The sequence below is a fragment of the Neovison vison genome, chromosome 8 (genome assembly GCF_020171115.1).
Source record: "Neovison vison isolate M4711 chromosome 8, ASM_NN_V1, whole genome shotgun sequence".
Classification (NCBI taxonomy): Eukaryota; Metazoa; Chordata; class Mammalia; order Carnivora; family Mustelidae; genus Neogale; species Neogale vison.
The window spans coordinates 118,800,241-118,819,081 of NC_058098.1; the positions used below are offsets into that span (position 1 = coordinate 118,800,241).

The 18,841-nt window shown below is 38.2% G+C and overlaps 1 protein-coding gene across 2 annotated transcripts; it reads left to right on the forward strand.

Annotated features, from left to right (window-relative positions):
• The first annotated feature begins 219 nt into the window (after nt 1-219).
• On the forward strand, nt 220-11,288 carry DPY30 (dpy-30 histone methyltransferase complex regulatory subunit). 2 transcript variants are annotated; one of them, XM_044261816.1, is made up of 5 exons: nt 220-291; nt 533-604; nt 690-737; nt 7,803-7,945; nt 10,946-11,288. In XM_044261816.1, the coding sequence occupies exons 2-5, from the start codon at nt 569-571 to the stop codon at nt 11,016-11,018; spliced, it is 300 nt and encodes a 99-aa protein (XP_044117751.1). In that variant the 5' UTR covers nt 220-291; nt 533-568; the 3' UTR covers nt 11,019-11,288. The 2 variants fall into 2 exon arrangements, with proteins under 2 accessions (XP_044117751.1, XP_044117750.1); XM_044261815.1 differs by having other exon boundaries at nt 233-432.
• The last annotated feature ends 7,553 nt before the right edge of the window (nt 11,289-18,841 follow it).

Here is an 18,841-nt window from a genome sequence, read left to right on the forward strand (position 1 = left end):
CTGAGAGCTGCGGTGGTCACTGCGTCTGCAGCTGGGGTGTTGCTCGCCTGGGATAGGCAGGTTAAAGAACTAGCCTCCCGCAACCGCTGGGGTCAGATTTTTGCCACTCTGTCCACCACACAGGGAAAAGTAGACTCAGCACAGTACCCAGTACTTCCCCACCCAGGCCCGCCGGGAAGTTCTGCGCAGGCGCGGCGGTTGTGCGACATCCGTCACTTACGGCTGAAGCGGTTTGTGCTGGGAGTTGGTGGAGCGGTGCAGCGCTCTTAAGAACCAGCGGCTTGGGCGCGGGTAATCAGCTCCCTTCCCCCCACCTTTTCCACCTCTTCTAGGTTCTTGGGACAGCTGCGGAGCTTCCGGACCTGATGCGGGCGCCCTGTGTTGGACTGTCCCACCTTGCTCCTCTACTGCTCCGGGTGCTCCCGCGCCCAGGTGGGGGTGAGGGGCGGGGTCGGGAGCTGGGCTGGACTCCATCCTGGCATCTTCGTGTTGAAATCTCCCGGGTAACTCACGGTTCTTCTTGTTTTCCAAGACTGGTTTCCGGGGATTGTGACTTGCAGGGTCCGCCATGGAGCCAGAGCAGATGCTGGAAGGACAGACTCAGGTACCGGGAGGCCCTGGCTTCAGGGTGGCGGTGTGTAGCGTGAAGGGGTGGCTCACGTCTCAGTGACCCGTGTTTTGTTTTCTAGGTTGCAGAAAACCCTCACTCTGAGTACGGTCTCACAGACAATGTCGAGGTAATTCGCCCGGGTCTTATGCCGTATCTGAACGTCTCTTATGAGCTGGAGAAAACTTGGGATCCATTTTTACTGGGTTGCTTTGCACAAGGGAAAACTTTATCAGCATGAACTAAATAGTATCAAATTATGGGTAGCCTGTTTTGTTAGCGGTGCTAATACTTCGTGGTAAACGGACGTTCAAATCAGTTTTGAGTCAAGAGGTTGAACTTTTGAAAATGATATAAAGAAACGAACATGCATTACTAATGGCACAGTCGTTTTCCATGGTGGGTATTAATGATTCTGTTGGAATATGCTTTCGAAAAACTGCACATTAGGGGCTCTGGAGTGGCTCAGTGGGTTAAAGCCTCTGCATTTGGCTCCGGTCATGATCCCAGGGTCCTGGGATTGAGCCCCGCGTCGGGCTCTCTGCTCAGCGGGGAGCCTGCTTCCACCTCTCGCTCTCTCTGCCTGCCTCTCAGCCTACTTGTGATCTCTGTCTGTCAAATAAATAAATAAAATCTTTTTTTTTTAAAAAAAGAAAAACTGCACATTAAAATTGCACCCATTGTCTTTGTAGTAGAATAGTGTGCTGGTGGAGTCAACATTTAATAAATGTTGATTTCTTTGCGTTCAGTAGTAGATGCCATTGGAAGGTGTAACACGTAATAGACAATGTTCTTGCCTTACGTAGTTATGTCTGAACTCAAAGAATTCATGTGAAAAACATAAAAAGGAGGTATATTTTCTTAGAGCTTTTTCATATAAGTGCCAGGAGGTTGTTGTTTAAAAGTAGAAGTTTTTTTGAAAATGAATGAATAAATGCTAGGACAAATGAAGTAGCCAAAGCTGGGTGGAATTGGTTCGGAAAATAGGTTTCCGGGGGATATGTGTGTTTTACTGGGGGGCCAGGGGAGAAGACATTGCCAGTGATTAAGTTTGGATAAATGTGAGCATGAATATTACCAAGCAGAGTAATGATAGTAACAGCTGCTGACATTTCTTTACTTTTACTGTGTGCCAGGCACACTGCTAAGTATTTTTTTATATTTTCAGTCCTGTAAAGCTCAGAGAAGTTGATTAACTTGTGTAAGGACACCACAAAGTGAGTGGAGGGCTGTGTGTTAAACACAGACATTTTTGAGGTACAATTAAATTGTGTTGATGATCTTGAGTTCCCTGGCATGTGGAATGACCACTCTGTGCCTTATGAAATTGCTAGGAATGTTTCTGCATTTGATATCAGTATTAAGAAGAGAACTTCTTTTCATAATGTAATCTTTAATTGAACCTGGTGAAGATCCTCTACACCACTTTGTGTTCTGTTCATTTAAGAAACTTCTTTATAGACATCAGCAGTCTTTTTTTAAAAACTTTTTATTATTTTTTTATTTTTAAAAGATTTTATTTATTTGGCAGAAAGACAGTGATAGGGGGAACACAAGCAAGGGGAGTGGGAGAGGGAGAAGCAGGCTTCCCACCCAGCGGGGAGCCTGACTTGGGGCTCCATCCCTGTACTCTGGGATCATGACCTAAACTGAAGGCAGATGCTTAAAAACTGAGCCATCCAGGCGCCCCATCAGCAGTCTTTTCTTGATGGTGCTTGTATATGAAGGCAGAGTCATGATACATTAGAGCAGTGATTCTGAGAGTCTTTCTCTCAGGTCCTCAGACCAGTTTCCCTGGTAAAGTGAGAAAAAAGGTGAGAGCAAGGGAGTGTTTGATAATGATACATTGTTTGGTGATCAGTCTTCTGCTTCTGTAATTTTAAAATGCCCGTTCTTTATGAATTAATGGTAGTAAAATAAGAGTTTATTTATTGGTAAGTTTTTACTTGGCAAAATAGTGTAAACATTCCTATGTTAGTCCCTTTGTTCATTGTGTAATCTTTAATTTGTTGCAGTATTTGAAAGTCTGGAAACCGCTAGTCTTTAGCTGCTGCTAATTTTTCTCTTAGTCTGTTTTATTTCCTTTATTGGCTTATATGTTATAATTTCTTTTTAGGTGCTTGCTTTACGGTTTATAGCATGCAAGTCTAACTTCACAATTTACCTTCAAGTGGTATTATTTCATTTTGTGTATAGTACAAAAACCTTACAAAAAGGGTGCCTGGGTGGCCCAGTCGGTTGAGCGTTGGACTCTTGGTTTCAGCTTAGGTCATGATTTCTTGAGTTGGGGGATCCAGCCCCCAGTCAGGCTCCTAGCTCAGCAGGAGCTTGAAAGATTCTCTTTCTCTGTCCTTCCTTCTGCTTGTTCTCTCTCTCTCTCTCTTAAATAAATAAATCTTAAAAAGAAAAAAGAAAAAAGATCAAACCAAAATCATGCAACAGTATTCTCCCATTTTCCTCTCAACTGGCCTTTGTGCTGCTGTTACATATTTTACTTCCATTTATGTTATAAATCCTGTAATTAACCTTTTAAAGAAAAATAAAAAGTTAATTATCTTAAAAGAGATTTAAACAGTAAGAGAAAGGAATATTTCGCAGTTACCCACATATGTACCTTTTACCATATTTGCCATCTTGACTCTTCAAGATCACAAGTAGGCAGAGAGGCAGGCAGAGAGAGAGGAGGAAGCAGGCTCCCTGCTGAGGGAGCTGATGGGAGCCTGATGCGGGGCTCGAGTCTAGGACCCTATCATGACCGGAGCTGAAGGCAGAGGGTTAACCTACTGAGCCACCCAGGCGCCCCTCTTCCTTTTTTTTTTAAATTAAGATTTTATTTATTTGAGACAATGGAAGAGCATGCTCAAGCAGGTGGTGGGAGAGGGAGAAGGAGGCTCTCTTCTGAGAGGGAGCTGAATGTGGGGCTCAATCCTGGGAACCCAGGATCATGACCTCAGCCAAAGGCAGATGCTTAACTGACTGAGCTGCCCAAGTGCCCCTTGACTCTTCATTCTTTTGTGTAGATCCAGATTTCCTTCTGCCTTAAGGGCTGCTTTTAACATTTCTTGTAGTGTAGGTCTACTGGTCTGCTGGTAAGGAATTCTTCAAACTTCTGAATGTCTGAAAAATCATTATTTTGTCCTTTTTTTTTTGGTCTTCATTGCTGAGATATTTTTGCTAGGTATAGATTTGCTCCACTGTCTTTTCGGCTGACATTGTTTCTGACAGGATATCTGCAATCACTCTTTTCTTTGCTTCTACATATTTAAAGTGTATTCTTTTGGTGCTTTTATGATTTTATTATGAGGTTTAAATGATTCAATATGATATGTCTTTGTGTAATTTTTATTTTTAATTAATTAATTAATTAATTAGTTTAGTTTTTAAATAAAAATATGCGTGTTGTGCTTAGGATTCAGCGAGTTTCTTGGATCGGTGGCTTTAGAGATTTCATGAAATTTGGAAAAATTTCAGCCATTATTTCTTCAAAAGTACTCTTTAAGCTTGATTTACTTATTTTTTTTCTCCCTTCTTGAAGGTGTGGAAGATGTTATAATAACTGGTTAATAGCACTGCCTGTTCTATCATCTGTATCATTTCTGGGTCTATTTCTGTAGGTTGAATTTTTCCCTCATTATGGGTAATATATCCTGCTTCTTTGCCTGCATGGTGATTTCTTATTGGAGGCTGGACATTGTGCATTTTACCTTGTTGTGTACTGGTTGTTTTTATTTTTGTAATCCTTCAAACTTTTTTTTTTTAAGTTTTTTTTTTTTTTTTTTTTTTTAATTTGAGAGAGAAAGTGAGAGCAGAACGGGGAGGGTCGGAGGGAGAAGCAGATTTTCCACCCAACAGGGAGCCTGACTTGGGACAGAATCCTGGGACTCCAGGATCATGACCTGAGCTGTAAGGCAAGTCGCTCACCTGGCTGAGCCACCCAGCCCCCCTCCTTCAGACATTCGTGAGCTTTGTCGTCCTAGGACACACTTAAGTTACTGAGGAACAGTTTGATTCTTTTGAGGTTTGCTTTAAGCTTTGTTAGGTAGAACAAGACCAACCTTTAATTTAGGCGTAATATCTTCCTCTTTCATTTCCCCCAGTGTTTCATGTATTACAGTTTTCCAGTTTTGGGTCACAGGAACATGAACTATTCCTGGCCTTGGATGAGCTGTAGGGATTATGTCTCCCGCTCATTCTAGGTGTTTTTTTCCTTGGCCTTGCGTAGTTTACTGTTATGCATACCCTGATAAGTATTCACTTGAAGATTGCTACGCAATCTGTTTAGTCTCTTTCTGCACATCTCTCTCCTCTCCATGCACTTTGCAATACTTTGTCCTAAAAATTCTAGTTTTTTTAAGATCTAGTTGTTTTGATCTCCCTGAAGTTTTAAGTCTGGCTTCTCATCTCAGGGAGACTTCTGGGCTCTGCTTTGGTTCTATAAGTTTTCTTTGCATCCTATCAGTTTTCTAGGCAGGAAGCATCTTATAAGTTTTTGAGGTGGGAAGCAGTAAGCTGGGACAATCCTAGGGCTCCCCTTATTTTTTTCCCATTTTTGTGATTATTGTTGTATACCGTTAACACCTTTTACCTTTTGGGGGGTGTTAATTTAGATATATATATTTTTAGATTAATTCAGGATTTGGGCTCAACTAAAATTAATCATGGCAGTAGGCACATAGTAGATATTAAATATTTGAAAAATTGAGAGGATTTGGTCAGGAGGTTTATTATAAAATCTATAGGAATTGTTCAGGTGTTGCTGTTTCTTATTGAAGGCATTGGAATATCATGTAAATGGTTAGTTTTTTGTTGTATATGAGTATTATCTGTTAAGATTTACCAAGGAACAATAAATTTCTTAATCCATGAGCAAATAAATAACTGTTTTACCATTAGTTAGGTATAGAACATTATTGTCTTAAATATTATAAATCTCAAAAAAGATGGAAAATGAGCAAAATTAGAATAGTTGGTTGGCATAGTTTTGGGAACTATCTTTGGAAACCATGGTCTATATATATATATTTTGGGTATATGATTAAAGTTTTTTTTTTGTTTTTTACAAAATAAAATTGTCTAAAAAACTAAGTCTAGAAAATGTTTTCTTTTTTGTTGTTGTTGACTCATTTATTTCCAGTTTGAGTATGATTGAAGTTAAAGTTGAGTTTTTTTTTAAATGATTTTATTGTTAAGTAATCTCTATACCCAATATTGAGCTCGAGCCCACACCCTGAGATCAAGACTGCACGCTCTACCAACTGAGCCAGGTGCCCCAAAATTTCATTTATTTTATTTTATTTTTAAAAATTTATTCATTTGAGAGAGAGAGAGAGAGTGAGCACAAGCTAGGGGAGGGTCAGAGAGAGAGGGAGAAGTAGGCTTCCTGCTGAGGCAGGGAGTCTGATGTGAGGCTTGATCCCAGGACCTTAGGACCATGACCTGAGTCGAAGGCAGACGCTTAGCTGACCGAGCCACTCATGTGCCCCCAGAAGTTCATTTAAATGAAAATGTTCTTAATAATGTTTTGCCTTTTATTTATTATTTAAAAAATTTATTTATTTATTTGACAGACAGAGATCACAAGTAGGCAGAGAGGCAGGCAGAGAGGAGGAAGCAGGCTCCCTGCGGAGCAGAGAGCCCGATGTGGGGCTCCATCCCAGGACCCTGGGATCATGACCTGAGCCGAAGGCAGAGGCTTTAATTCACTGAGCCACCCAGGTGCCCCAGTGTTTTGCCTTTTAGATAGGCTCTTATTTCTAAGTTTCTAAAATGGTCAATTTGTAAAAGAATGTGAAGTTTTTCAATAAAGCAGTTTTTGATGTTCTTAGTGTCAGATGAATCTATGTCAAAGACCTAAATTGTGGGGATTGATTCCTTAGGAGTAGAAATTATAAGTTGTTTCTTAAACATCATTTAAGTATCACATTAGTGATCTTTTCCAGATTAGTAATTTCCCCTATTTTTTGGCTATCATTTACTTAATATTTTTCTTGATTCTTTTCACTTTTATTTATTCTGTGTATTTTTAAAAAAGATTTTATTTATTTATTTGACAGACAGAGAGATCACAAGTAGGCAGAAAGGGGGATCTAGGCTCTCCACTGAGCAGAGATTTTATTTATTTATTTGACAAACAGAGACCACCAGGCTCCCTGCTGAGCAGGGAGCCCAATGCTGGGCTGATCCCAGGACCCTGAGATCATGACCTGAGCTGAAGGCAGAAACTTAACCCACTGAGCCACCCAAGTGCCCTAATTCTCTTCACTTTTCAAAATTACGAAGGTTGGGGCACCTGGGTGGCTCAGTGGGTTAAAGCTCTGCCTTTGGCTCAGGTCATGATCTCGGGCCCTGGGATTGAGCCCAGCATTGGGCTCTCTGCTCAGCAGGGAGCCTGCTTCCCCCTCTCTCTGCCTGCCTCTCTGCCTACTGGTGGTCTCTATCTGTCAAATAAATAAATAAAATCTTTAAAAAAGAATCATGAAGGCATTTCTGTAAAGAAACAAATGGAAAAACATTTTCATTTTGATAGAGGATAATCATAAAAATGAAAACTGAATACAAAATGGTGGTAATAAATTTTACGTATATTCTATTGCCATTGGAAAGCTCTGCCTGTTCTCTGGGTTAAGAGAGTTTAGCAAATGTTACAGAAGTGTTACAGACCTATCAATGCCAAAGTGAGTCTTGTCCTTGATACTGTCTGTAATGAAAGAATTGAAACAGGTCTAGCTTTCTCAGTGATTCAGTGCTACTTAGTGTCCTATCCCAATTTTTTGAAGCATAGTGTAAGAAGGTATTCTTATAAAAAAAAGAAAGTACTTGTATTTACTCCTAAACAGGCAAAAGGAAAGGGAGAAGGAGTAGTATGTGGAGATACAGGAATGTGTGGCTTACTCAGTCCATAGCATGTGCAGTGCTTGATCTCAGGCTCCTGAGTTCAAGCCCCACATTGGGTATGGAGCCTACTTAGTTAAAGTAAGTAAATAAAAGAATGAGATACTGTATTGCCTTCAGAGAGGAAAAGTTTAAATGGAATTTAGAAACGGGTCTGATTTTATTTGAGATTTGCTGTTCAGTATCAGCTTTCTAGTCATTGATTTGCCTTTTTTATTAGTGTCATATGTCCATTAATTTTTGTTTAGCGCTCAGAATAATCTAGTTATTTGTAATATACATGCTTGTTTTTTGAATCCACTAGAGGATAGTAGACAATGAGAAGATTAATGCAGAAAAGTCATCAAAACAGAAAGTGGATCTCCAGTCTTTGCCAACTCGTGCCTACCTGGATCAGACAGTTGTGCCTATTTTATTACAGGGACTTGCTGTGCTTGCGAAAGAAAGGTAAGATGATACTGTCTGCAAATGGAGTTACCAGAGAAAGCTAAATAAAGACTTCCCCAATTGAAATATCATTAGTTTAAAAAAAAAGAGAAAAAAAGGAATATCATTAGTAGTGTTAGTTTTAAAATAGAAGAAATTTATGGATGTTAGAATTAAAAATAAGTCAGCCATAATCTCATTAGTTCAGACACTTTGATTTATCTCTACTAGTGTTGGATCATATGTCTATTTGTAAAGCTTTGGAATCATGGTATACATGTAATTATATGTGTTCTTTTTGCTTAATATTATGACTTAAAACTTTTTCCTTATCTCTGCATAGCCTTTGTGATGTTATTATAACAATACTGCAATTAACTTAGCCATTTTCTCATTGTAGAACACGTAGGTCCAATTTTCTTTGTTAATGTAAATCAGCAGGCACTTTATATGTTTTAATGCTTCTTTTGCCTTTATTTAATTTTTCTTTTAAGATTTTATTTCTTTGAGAGCATGCTTAAGAGAGCAAGAGGTGGGAGGAGGGACAGAAGTAGAGGGAGAATCAGGCTCCCTCCCCACTGAGTAGGACCCTGGGATTATGACCTGAACTGAAGGCAGACACATAACTGAGCCACCCAGGCATCCCTGTTTAATTACTTCTTTCTTTTTTTAAATTTAAGATTTTATTTATTTATTTGACAGAGACACAGTGAGAGAGGGAATATAAGCAGGGGGAGTAGGAGAGGAAGAGCAGGCTTCCAGTCCCGCCCCCCTCCCCTACCAGTAGGGATCCTGATGTGGGGCTCTGTCCCAGGGCTGGTGATCATGACCCAAGTGGGAGGGGAAGTTAGATGCTTAATGACTGAGCCGCCCAGGTGCTCCTAATTACTTTCTTATGATAAATTTACAAGAGTTGATTTGCTAGTTTGAGGAACATGACTATTAAGTGTTTGACACATAAAATCACTTTTCTGTCCAAAAGTTTGTCCTCAAATTTCTTCCACTATTATAACCTCAGCAGCATGATTGTTATTATAAACTTGTCTTTCCAAGCTATTTTGATTTATATTTCTTTGTTAGCAGCATCACAAGTTTTTTCTGTACATGTTTTTTCCTTGTAATCCTACCTTAGTTCTTTTTGTATAAGCAAATCCAGTAAGAAAAATGTTTTCGTAAGTTGGTTATGTGTATAAAATAGGATTTGTTTATGACTGCAGGATATGTCTTGGCTCTAATACTGTTAATTAAAATAGGGTATCTTTTATATATATTTTTATTCTTTATTTACAGAAGGTTGATAGAGGGGGATTATAAATACTGCTTTAAATGCTAGAAGGAAAAATTTGAAGTTTTTAAGTAACATGCTATTGGTAAATACACTTTTTAAGTAAGGAATTCTGGCAAAATTATTCATGAAATTAATTACAAATGTGTGAAAAATTGTTTATGTCTAGGTGGTTCAAAAGACTGTTTAAAATCTAAGGGAATATTTTGAGATCATTGTAAATTAATCCTAAATATGCCTTTTCATAGTAGGATTTTAAATAGCTGATTCCCCCAACTTTTTGTCTTTTGACTTGTTTTCTTAGCAAGAATACTTTAAGGAAAAGTAATAATATGAAATATATTTTTTGTTAACATTTTTTCCTGGTTTTATTGAGAAATAATTAATATATATCACTGTATAAGCCTAAAGCATATAGAATAGTGGTTTGATTTACATATATTATGAAATGATTCCACAGTGGGTTTAGTTAACATCCACCATCTCAGATAGATGCAATAAAAAGAAAAAAAAAAAAAGAAATTCTTGTGATGCGAACTGTTAGGTACTCCCCTTAACAACTTTGTTCTCTATCCCACAGCAGTGTTAGCTGTGCTCATTGTGTTGTACATCACAGCCCTGATATTTATTCATCTTGTAACTGGAAGTGTGTACCTTTGAGCGCCTTCCTCCAATTCCCCATTCTCCCACCACTTAATTTCTTTTAAAGATTTTATTTATTTATTTGACGGAGCACAAGTAAGCAGAGCAGTAGGCAGAGGGTAAGGGAGAAGCAGACTTCTGTGGACCAGAGACCAGGACCCTGGAATCATGACTTGAGCCAAAGGCAGATGCTTAACAGCTTAACTGAGTCACCCAGATGCCCTTACCACATAATTTTAAAATAGGTTTAACTTCTCAGTTGCACTGTGTGGTAGCAGTATTAGAACTACTATTGATTTAAGTATTTGAAGTAAAATAGAGGTGACTTTGTTTCTTTTTTAAAAAGATTTTATTTACTTGTCAGAGAGAGAGGGCACAAGCAGGGGGAGTGGCAGACAGAGGGAGAAGCAGGCTCCCTGCTGAGCAAGGAGCCCTATATGGGGCTTGATTCCAGGATCCCAGGATCATGACCTGGACTGAAACCAACCGAGCCACCTAGGCATCCTGAGAGGTGCCTTTTTAAAAAGAAACACACCAGTCCTTTTTTGTCCAAATGAATATTGAATCCTTTGATTAGTTTTTGGGGGTTCATCCACTTGTCTCAGTGATGCTATAGCCATTTTCCTATATTGTTTTTGTACTCTTATTGAAAGGTAATACCTTCAGGAAAAATTGTGCGTATCGTAGGTGTACAGTTTGATGAGTTTTCAGAATCCAAATGTAGCCACATAACTTGGACTTAGATCAAGAAACTGTATACTGTCAGGATCCCAGAATTCTCCCTCATGACCCCTTTAAGTCATTATCCCCCCTGCGTAATTGTCATCCCATTGCCAAAAATTACATTTTTGAAACTTGTGTTTTAGAATTGTGTTATAACCAGATTTAAACCATAACAAAACTTTCAGTTTCTTTTCACTATGTTGTTGACTGATTTACTTGCATATTTCATTCACCATATTTATCACAAATGGCCTTTGAAAGTAAAATGAAAATTAAGCTGAAAAAGATGTGTTTTTGTTATGGAACAGTACATTTAAATTAATATGCTTAGAATATAAATTTCTAAACTTTGGATTTCTTTTCCCTTACAGACCACCAAATCCCATTGAATTTCTAGCATCCTATCTTTTAAAAAACAAGGCACAGTTTGAAGATCGAAACTGACTTACTGGGAAGAACAGAAAATTTTGATTTCTACTGTAGATTTACATGATTAAGAGGCAGCTTTAATTGCCATGATTTTTCCCCCTTTTTGGAAGTATAAGAACCGTCAGGACAACAGAACTTATTTCCGGAATTGCAGAAGAAAACATATATTCCTTATTTTGATTTAATCACCATACTTATTTAATGAGTATATTCTGTGCAATTTTTTCTCAGATTGTCTTTAACTTTGTTTTTAAATGACCTTCAAAATAAACTGTTAAAACGTCACTATTTGAAAGTAGTTTTTGTTTTATATGAGAAATATTTTATACGGTTCAGTTATTTTCATGAATTGCTTCTTTCTTGGGTCTTAGAATGCTGCCGAGTTTTACAGCATGAATGTACACCAGGGTCAAGTTCAACCTAAAGAAAAGCTCAGCCAGTTTTTCTCAGCGTTATCCTTGGACCTCTTAGAGGGTGGGATCTAGGCATCTTCAGTTTTTTTTTTTTTTTTTTTTTTTTTAAATTTTTTTTATTTTTTTTTTAAAGATTTTATTTATTTATTTGACAGAGAGAGATTACAAGTAGGCAGAGAGGCAGGCAGAGAGAGGAGGAAGCAGGCTCCCAGCTGAGCAGAGAGCCCGATGCGGGACTCGATCCCAGGACCCTGAGATCATGACCTGAGCCGAAGGCAGCGGCTTAACCCACTGAGCCACCCAGGCGCCTGGCATCTTCAGTTTTTAACATCACAGTGAAGTTGGAGTATTGCGGAGGTTGTGGAGGTTGTGCAATATCCTTCGTTGCTATAAACCTTTGTGGTAGTAATATAGTAATAGCTGTCTTTTATTACAATTCTGTGTATCAGGCATAAGTACTATTTTACTTAAATTATCTTTAATATAGCAACTCTACAAAGCAGATATTGTTATTCCCATTTTGCAGATGAGGAAACATTGGGAGAGATTAAGTGACTTGCTCAAGACCACACTGCTGGTAAGTGCTTGAATGGCATTCAAACCCAGTTCTGCCAGTGTGTTGCTGATAGAGAGCCACGTGAGAAGTACTTGTGTGAGTTCACTTCCTTGCTGCTTTTGGCAATAAAAAACACCAGCCAGTCCTCTTTTGGGGGTCTCCTTACTTTGTCCTGTATGAAATAATTCATTAGCTCTGGAAAAAGAAAACTGAAGAAAGCCAGGCAGGAAGAATATTAAGGGAAGTAGTTCTCAGCGGGGAATGACTTTGCCTTCTCACTCCAGAGCACATTTGTCTGTGTCTAGAAACATTTTGGTTGTCACTGCTCAAGTAAGGTGGAGTTCTACTGGCATCTAGTGGGTAATGGCCAGGAATGCTGCTAAATATTTCACAATACACAGGCCAGCCTGCATGCCCCTCCATCCACAAGAATTATCCAGTTCAAAATATCAATTCATGCAAAGGTTGAGATAGCCTGCCTTGGGAGCACCTGGCTGGCTCAGTTGGTAGCAGGCAACTCTTGATCTCAGGATCATGAGTTCAAGGCTCACACTGGGCATAGAGTTTTCTTAAAGAAAAGAAAAAGAAACCCTGCTTTGGAAGCACATTAAAGATGTGTGTCCAAGCTAAACATGTGAAAACAAAGTTGAGGTACGAGCTATGCTAATGAGGTATGTCTTAAGTTTAATACCGGAAAAGCTTATTTCAGTAGGAGTGACATTTGGGGCGAGGTGACATGGTTTTGGTTTAAACTTGCAGATGTGTATAATTTGCATAGGAAAAATGTGCGAAGATTGGGATCTCTTGCTTATGTAGTAGTTTCTGCAAATATTAATTCTATCTGATACATTTTGGTTATTTGGTTAACTTCCTACATTAATCTGCCCAAGTCTTTTTTGTGGTATTTTAACATTTGATTAAGTACTAATTGGGTAATTTTTTATTAAAGCATCAATAATTTTACCATCTTACAGCAGTTCTTCATCTGTGATTTACATCAGAGCCACTTGGGAACTTCTCAAATATATTTCATATATAAATAGCCCTGGAGAACCTGATTAAATTGTGATAGAGCCTGGCTTCTGAATTTGACAAAAACTCTTCAAGGCATTCTGATAGAACCTCTGGTGAAGACCATTTAGAAGTAATGCAGTACTCTGCCTAGTGCTACATTACTTCTAGTGTTATCTTTGAGTTGGGGCTTAAATTACTCAATCTTGAAATTGATACTTTTTAAAGTAACAGCTGAGAATAGACATATCTTTTGCTGGCAGTGCACATGCTACTTAACCAAGCCCTTATCATGTGCCAGGCACCATGCTAAATACATGAATTGTAAATCTGCCAAACCCTGTGAGGTAGGTTTAATTTTAATACCTCATTTTTAGATGAGAAAAATGAGATTTAGTTAACTTGCTCAAGGTTATAGGGGAAATAAGTTTGGGGCAGGGATTCAAACCCAGTTTAATGCTACTTTCCCTTAATGCTATATTACCCTCTGCTCTAATGCTCTCAGGTGTGCTTAGAATTTTTCTTTTGGGGGAAAATCAGTATCCTCTTGTGTGTGTATAGTAGAAACCCTTATATCTAGTTGGTAAATGAAAAAGTGAGTCATGGTAGGAAATCATAAATGACATTGAACAGTTTCTTTTTTAAACTTAAACATAATAATCTATATTAACTTGTTAATATTTCTTTTCCAATCTTTTCTCTGTGATTGGGTTCTCAGATTGGAATTCTGTATCATTTTTCTTCCTCAAACCACTCCTGTAGTGTATGGTCTGCACATTTAGTATCAGGGGTTTTGAGAGTAGAGTATGCTTTTAGACATTTGAGCAGTAATTTATAGAATCTAATGCTTTTTTTAATGATTTTTTTCTCCAGCCTTCACTCTTCTTACCTGCTTCTGATTTGACAGTTTTTAACTTAATCTTTCCAAAGCATTCCACCTAATTTTTTGTACACCTTTTGCATTGTGTGTTTTTATTTCATTGGTTTATGTAATATTTAATTAAATTATGTAATGGTAGTACCTAGTGCAACTGGTCTAAGTTAGCTGGAGAACACTATTTTTTTTTTTAAAGATTTTATTTATTTATTTGACAGAGAGAAATCACAAGTAGACGGAGAGGCAGGCAGAGAGAGGGAGAGGGAAGCAGGCTCCCCGCTGAGCAGAGAGCCCGATGCGGGACTCGATCCCAGGACCCTGAGATCATGACCTGAGCCGAAGGCAGCGGCTTAACCCACTGAGCCACCCAGGCGCCCATGGAGAACACTATTGACCTGTGTTAGTTATGCACACAAACCTGGGGAGGAGCCTGCAATCATGTGAGAATTTCCTAAAAAGTGTAGTCTATAAGCTTCAAGAGTTCAACCTTATTTTACCATGGGAATGGAGAACATCACTTACTCCTGTGAGTTGATGAAATAGGAACGAGTTAAGCAAGTTTCTCTATACTTTGATGATGTATTTTACATGTAGCTGGCAATTGTATTATAGAAACCATTCCTACCTTTGAACGCTTAATGGATAGGTTATTGTTTAGTAAACAAATACAGAAATAGAGTAGAAAAACCTATATGTTATGAGTGAATTTTTTTTTTTTTTGACAGAGATGACAAGTAGGCAGAGAGGCAGGCAGAGAGAGAGGGAAACAGACTCCCTGCTGAGCAGAGAGCCTGATGGGATGCAGGGCTCCATGTGGGGCTCAATCCCAGGACCCTGAGATCAGGACCTGAGCGGAAGGCAGAGGCTTAACCCACTGAACACCCAGGTGCCCCTATAGAGTGAATTCTTGAATTACATTGGTAGGTAGGTAAGTGGGAGGACCAGTAGAGCAAGTCAGGCATAGATTCATAGGGGAAATGGAGACCTTGAACTGAAAAAAAGAAAAATGGTTTGTATAGAATGACAGCATTGTTTACTTAATTCTGATGATCCTATGGGAAGAATATTGAACCTTTGCTTAAATTTCATTTAGGAGAAGGTATAGTGTGATTTTAAGATTGATAACTTCCTGTTAGAAACATGATAGAATGGTTGTAGGGGTAGTATAAAATATTATAGCCAGGTATTTTTCTGGACTGGATTCCAAAAAGGCATTAACAAATTGGGAGGCCTGATACATATATCACACTGTAGAAATAAGGGACCAAGTTGAAAGCTGCAAATGGCTATCACTGAGAATCTATTTATTTAAAAATCTCTACATTTAAATTAGTCTTCTGGGATATGAAATGAGTGTGTGTGTGTTTTTTTTTTAAAGATTTTATTTATTTGACAGAGATCACAAGTAGGCAGAGAGGCAGGCAGAGAGAGAGAGAGAGGGATTCAGGCTCCCCGCTGAGCAGAGAGCCCGATGCGGGACTCCATCCCAGGACCCTGAGATCATGACCCGAGCTGAAGGCAGCGGCCCAACCCACTGAGCCACCCAGGCGCCCCTGAAATGAGTGTTTTGCATTATGTGGATCTCCATTAATTTAGGGGAGCTAAGTGAATAGTTTCAACATATTTCTTTCAAGAGTCTATCCTTGAATAAGGTAGCTAAAAAAGATGGACAGAAGTAATAATGATGGGATATATTGAGAGCATTCTAGGTCTTTTAACCTTTCACTTTTCTTGGCATTTTGGTCTTTGCTGAGTTTGACCAGTAAAAAAAAAAAAGTAGGAAAGTAATATAATAGTGGAAAATGGGTCACCAGATATAAAGGGGCCAGGCAGTAATGAATATGTATTTTCTTTAAAAAAAAAAATTCTTAACAGCTTTAAAAATAAAACCCTTAAAATCTTTTTTTTTTTTTTTAAAGATTTTATTTATTTATTTGACAGAGAGAAATCACAAGTAGGCAGAGAGGCAGGCAGAGAGAGAGGGGGAAGCAGGCTCCCTGCTGAGCAGAGAGCCCGATGCGGGACTCGATCCCAGGACTCTGAGATCATGACCTGAGCCGAAGGCAGCGGCTTAACCCACTGAGCCACCCAGGCGCCCCATAAACCCTTAAAATCTTTTAACTATTATTTCATTTCTGGGAATTTGAAATAATATTAACAATAAATATGAAAAAAGTTTTACAAAATTTATTAAAAAATTGGGAGCTCATTGTCAGGTACATAGTTAAAAGTTTGATGAATATTACTTAATAAGCTTAGCTTCTGATGGAAGGGCAAACAACACTAGATTGGAGTACTATTTTTTTTTTTTTTAAGATCTTATTTATTTGAGAGACAGTGAGAAAGAGAGCACAAGCAGGAGAGGCAGGGGCAGAGGGAGAGGGAGAAGCAGACTCCCCACTGAGTGGGGAGCCTGACATGGCTTCATCCCAGGACCTTGAGATTTTGACCTGAGCTGAAGGGAGACGCTTCACCATCTAACACCATCTAAGCCACCCAGGCACTCCTAGTTTTTTTTTTTTTTTTAATTGAAGTGTAGTTGACACACAATGTTACATTAGTTTTAGGTTTATTACATAGTGATTCAATAGCTCTGTAAGTTATGCTGTGCTCACAAGTGTAGCTACCATCTGTTACCATACAATGCTATTACAATACCATCGACTGTATTTCCTATACTGTGCCTCTCCTCCCTGTGACTTACTCATTCCATAACTGGAAGATGCACCTCCCACCCCTTCCCTACTCCCCTCTGGCAACATCCAGTTTGTTCTGTGTCTGTGTTTATGGGTCTGTTTCTGCTTTTTTTTGTTTATTCATTCGTTTTGTTTTTTTAAGTTCTACACGTAAGAGAAATCATAATAGTGTTTGTCTTTCTTAGAGTACCAGTTTTAATTGAAATCAAAATAGCATCTTTATGCTAAACTTGTCTCTCAGCCTTGATTTTTTTTCAAAACTCTGTGGTTTTATTCTAGAATATCTTTTGGGTATGGGCTTTTAGTATTTAGTGGACTCCTCAAGCTGTCTGCCATGGATAAGTAAATTATAAAAATGTTCAATTTACTATTGCCATTTAGATTCCAGAAATCAAGCCTAAAGATGTTTTTTGTGTGTGTGTGTCTGTGTGTTTAGGTACTATATGTGGCATGAAATTCCAGAGATACACAAAATTTTAAATCTTTTATCCGCCCTTGCACCTAAGCCACCTAAACAAGTACTGTCACCAATTTATTGTGTTTCCTCCTAGAAGTATTCTGTGTATATGCAAGTGTATGGGAATATATTTTTAAAGTATTTATTTTTACACGAATGGTAGCATATTTTATACATTGCTCTGCAATTTGCCTTTTCCTTTTCCTTTTTTTTTTTTAGCTCTCTATACCAGTATACAGCACCACCTTATTCTTTCTAATGGGTAGATATGTAACAAGTCTCATATTGATGGATATTGTGGTTGTGCTAGTTGTTTGCTAATACAGACTGATGCAGTGAATATAGGACATGCTTTTTTAGAATATATGTTGGGTTCTGGGACCTAGTGGTGGCTTATTAAAGTCTGCTTTATAAGGACTCTCTTATTGAGGAATTCCATCTTACCTTTTGCTATGACTGTTTATGGAGTGTTGTCAAACCCGAATCCGTGGTGGATATAATGGAAATTGTTAATAATATGGGAATTGTACATATTGCCAAACAGTTTGACCGGTAAGAATAATCCTTTGGGGAAAGAAGCCTCCAACAGAACATTTTCATAGGGAGGAAGCTTAAATTTAAATTAGGTTACTAGTTTGGAATGAGTCCTAGGATTGTTGCTAGGAGCAGAGGATAATGATAAGAAACAAAGATCAGCTTATAAATTGTTTTCAGAATATTTTCACTTTAAGTAAAGTGAATTAAAATGATTTAAGTAAAATGATTCTCACAGGAAGCCTGTGAGTCAGATATTGCTGTTTGCATTTGACAGATGAGAAGACTGAGGCTTGAAAAGGTTACATTACTAGATGCCCATGATCACAGCTGGTGAGGAACAGAGTCATGACTCAAATCTGATTTTCTAGTTTGACCAGCCTGAAATATGAAGCTGAAATATGAAATACGAAGTTCATTGTATCCAGCGTCCCTTCCACTCCTTGTTTTGGGTCATAGAAACAGAATCAGGAATTATTAACTTCAAGAGCTATCACTGCTTATCAATGCCATGTCAACCATATTGGCCATTTTCCTTTTCTTGAAATTTATGATGAAATTTTACTAGCTTACCATGCCATCATTTACCACTGATTTTTGGTGCTCCGGGAAAAGTATGGTGGAATTAGAGTGGCAACCCGCCTTTTTGTTATCTTTAAATCGTCTATTTGGCACATTCTTTTTGTCTTTTTCTGCATTACATGTTGCTATTTTGGCAGGTTAGTGGCAAAGTGAAAGGGTTAAAAAATCAGTAAAGAAATACATATCGGTGGATATTTAATCTAATAACTGTAGAAAAGGTGTGAAAGTCAGAAATGTTCCAGTAATTGATGAAGCTTTTAGGCCTGGGACCTCACACAAGATCCTTGGGGCTTAAAGTTGAAAAAGTGGGAGAAGGGGTGGGAACAGGACAGTAAATTAAAAATAAATATATTATGGCGCTAGGGAAACTTGAATATTAGGCAGCCCGATATTTGCTTTGAACTCTACCAATGATCTGTTTAGTATGAAATTCAGATATAACAATTTTATGGTTTTAACCCTAAATCTTTCATTAAAGATGCAAATTTCGTTTATTTTCTTCCCAATTTTGGAATCATCTACTTCATACCACTTCCTCCGAGGTCCAAGATACCCCACTTTCCTGTGATTCTTCTGTAATTTTAAAGTAATTCTTTATTCCTGATACTTATGTGAAATAGTGGGATTTATAAGAGAAGGAAGGGTTGGAAATAATGTTTGTTGTATGCATACTGTCAGGCTCTACATTTATTAACTCTTGTAATCCTAGGGA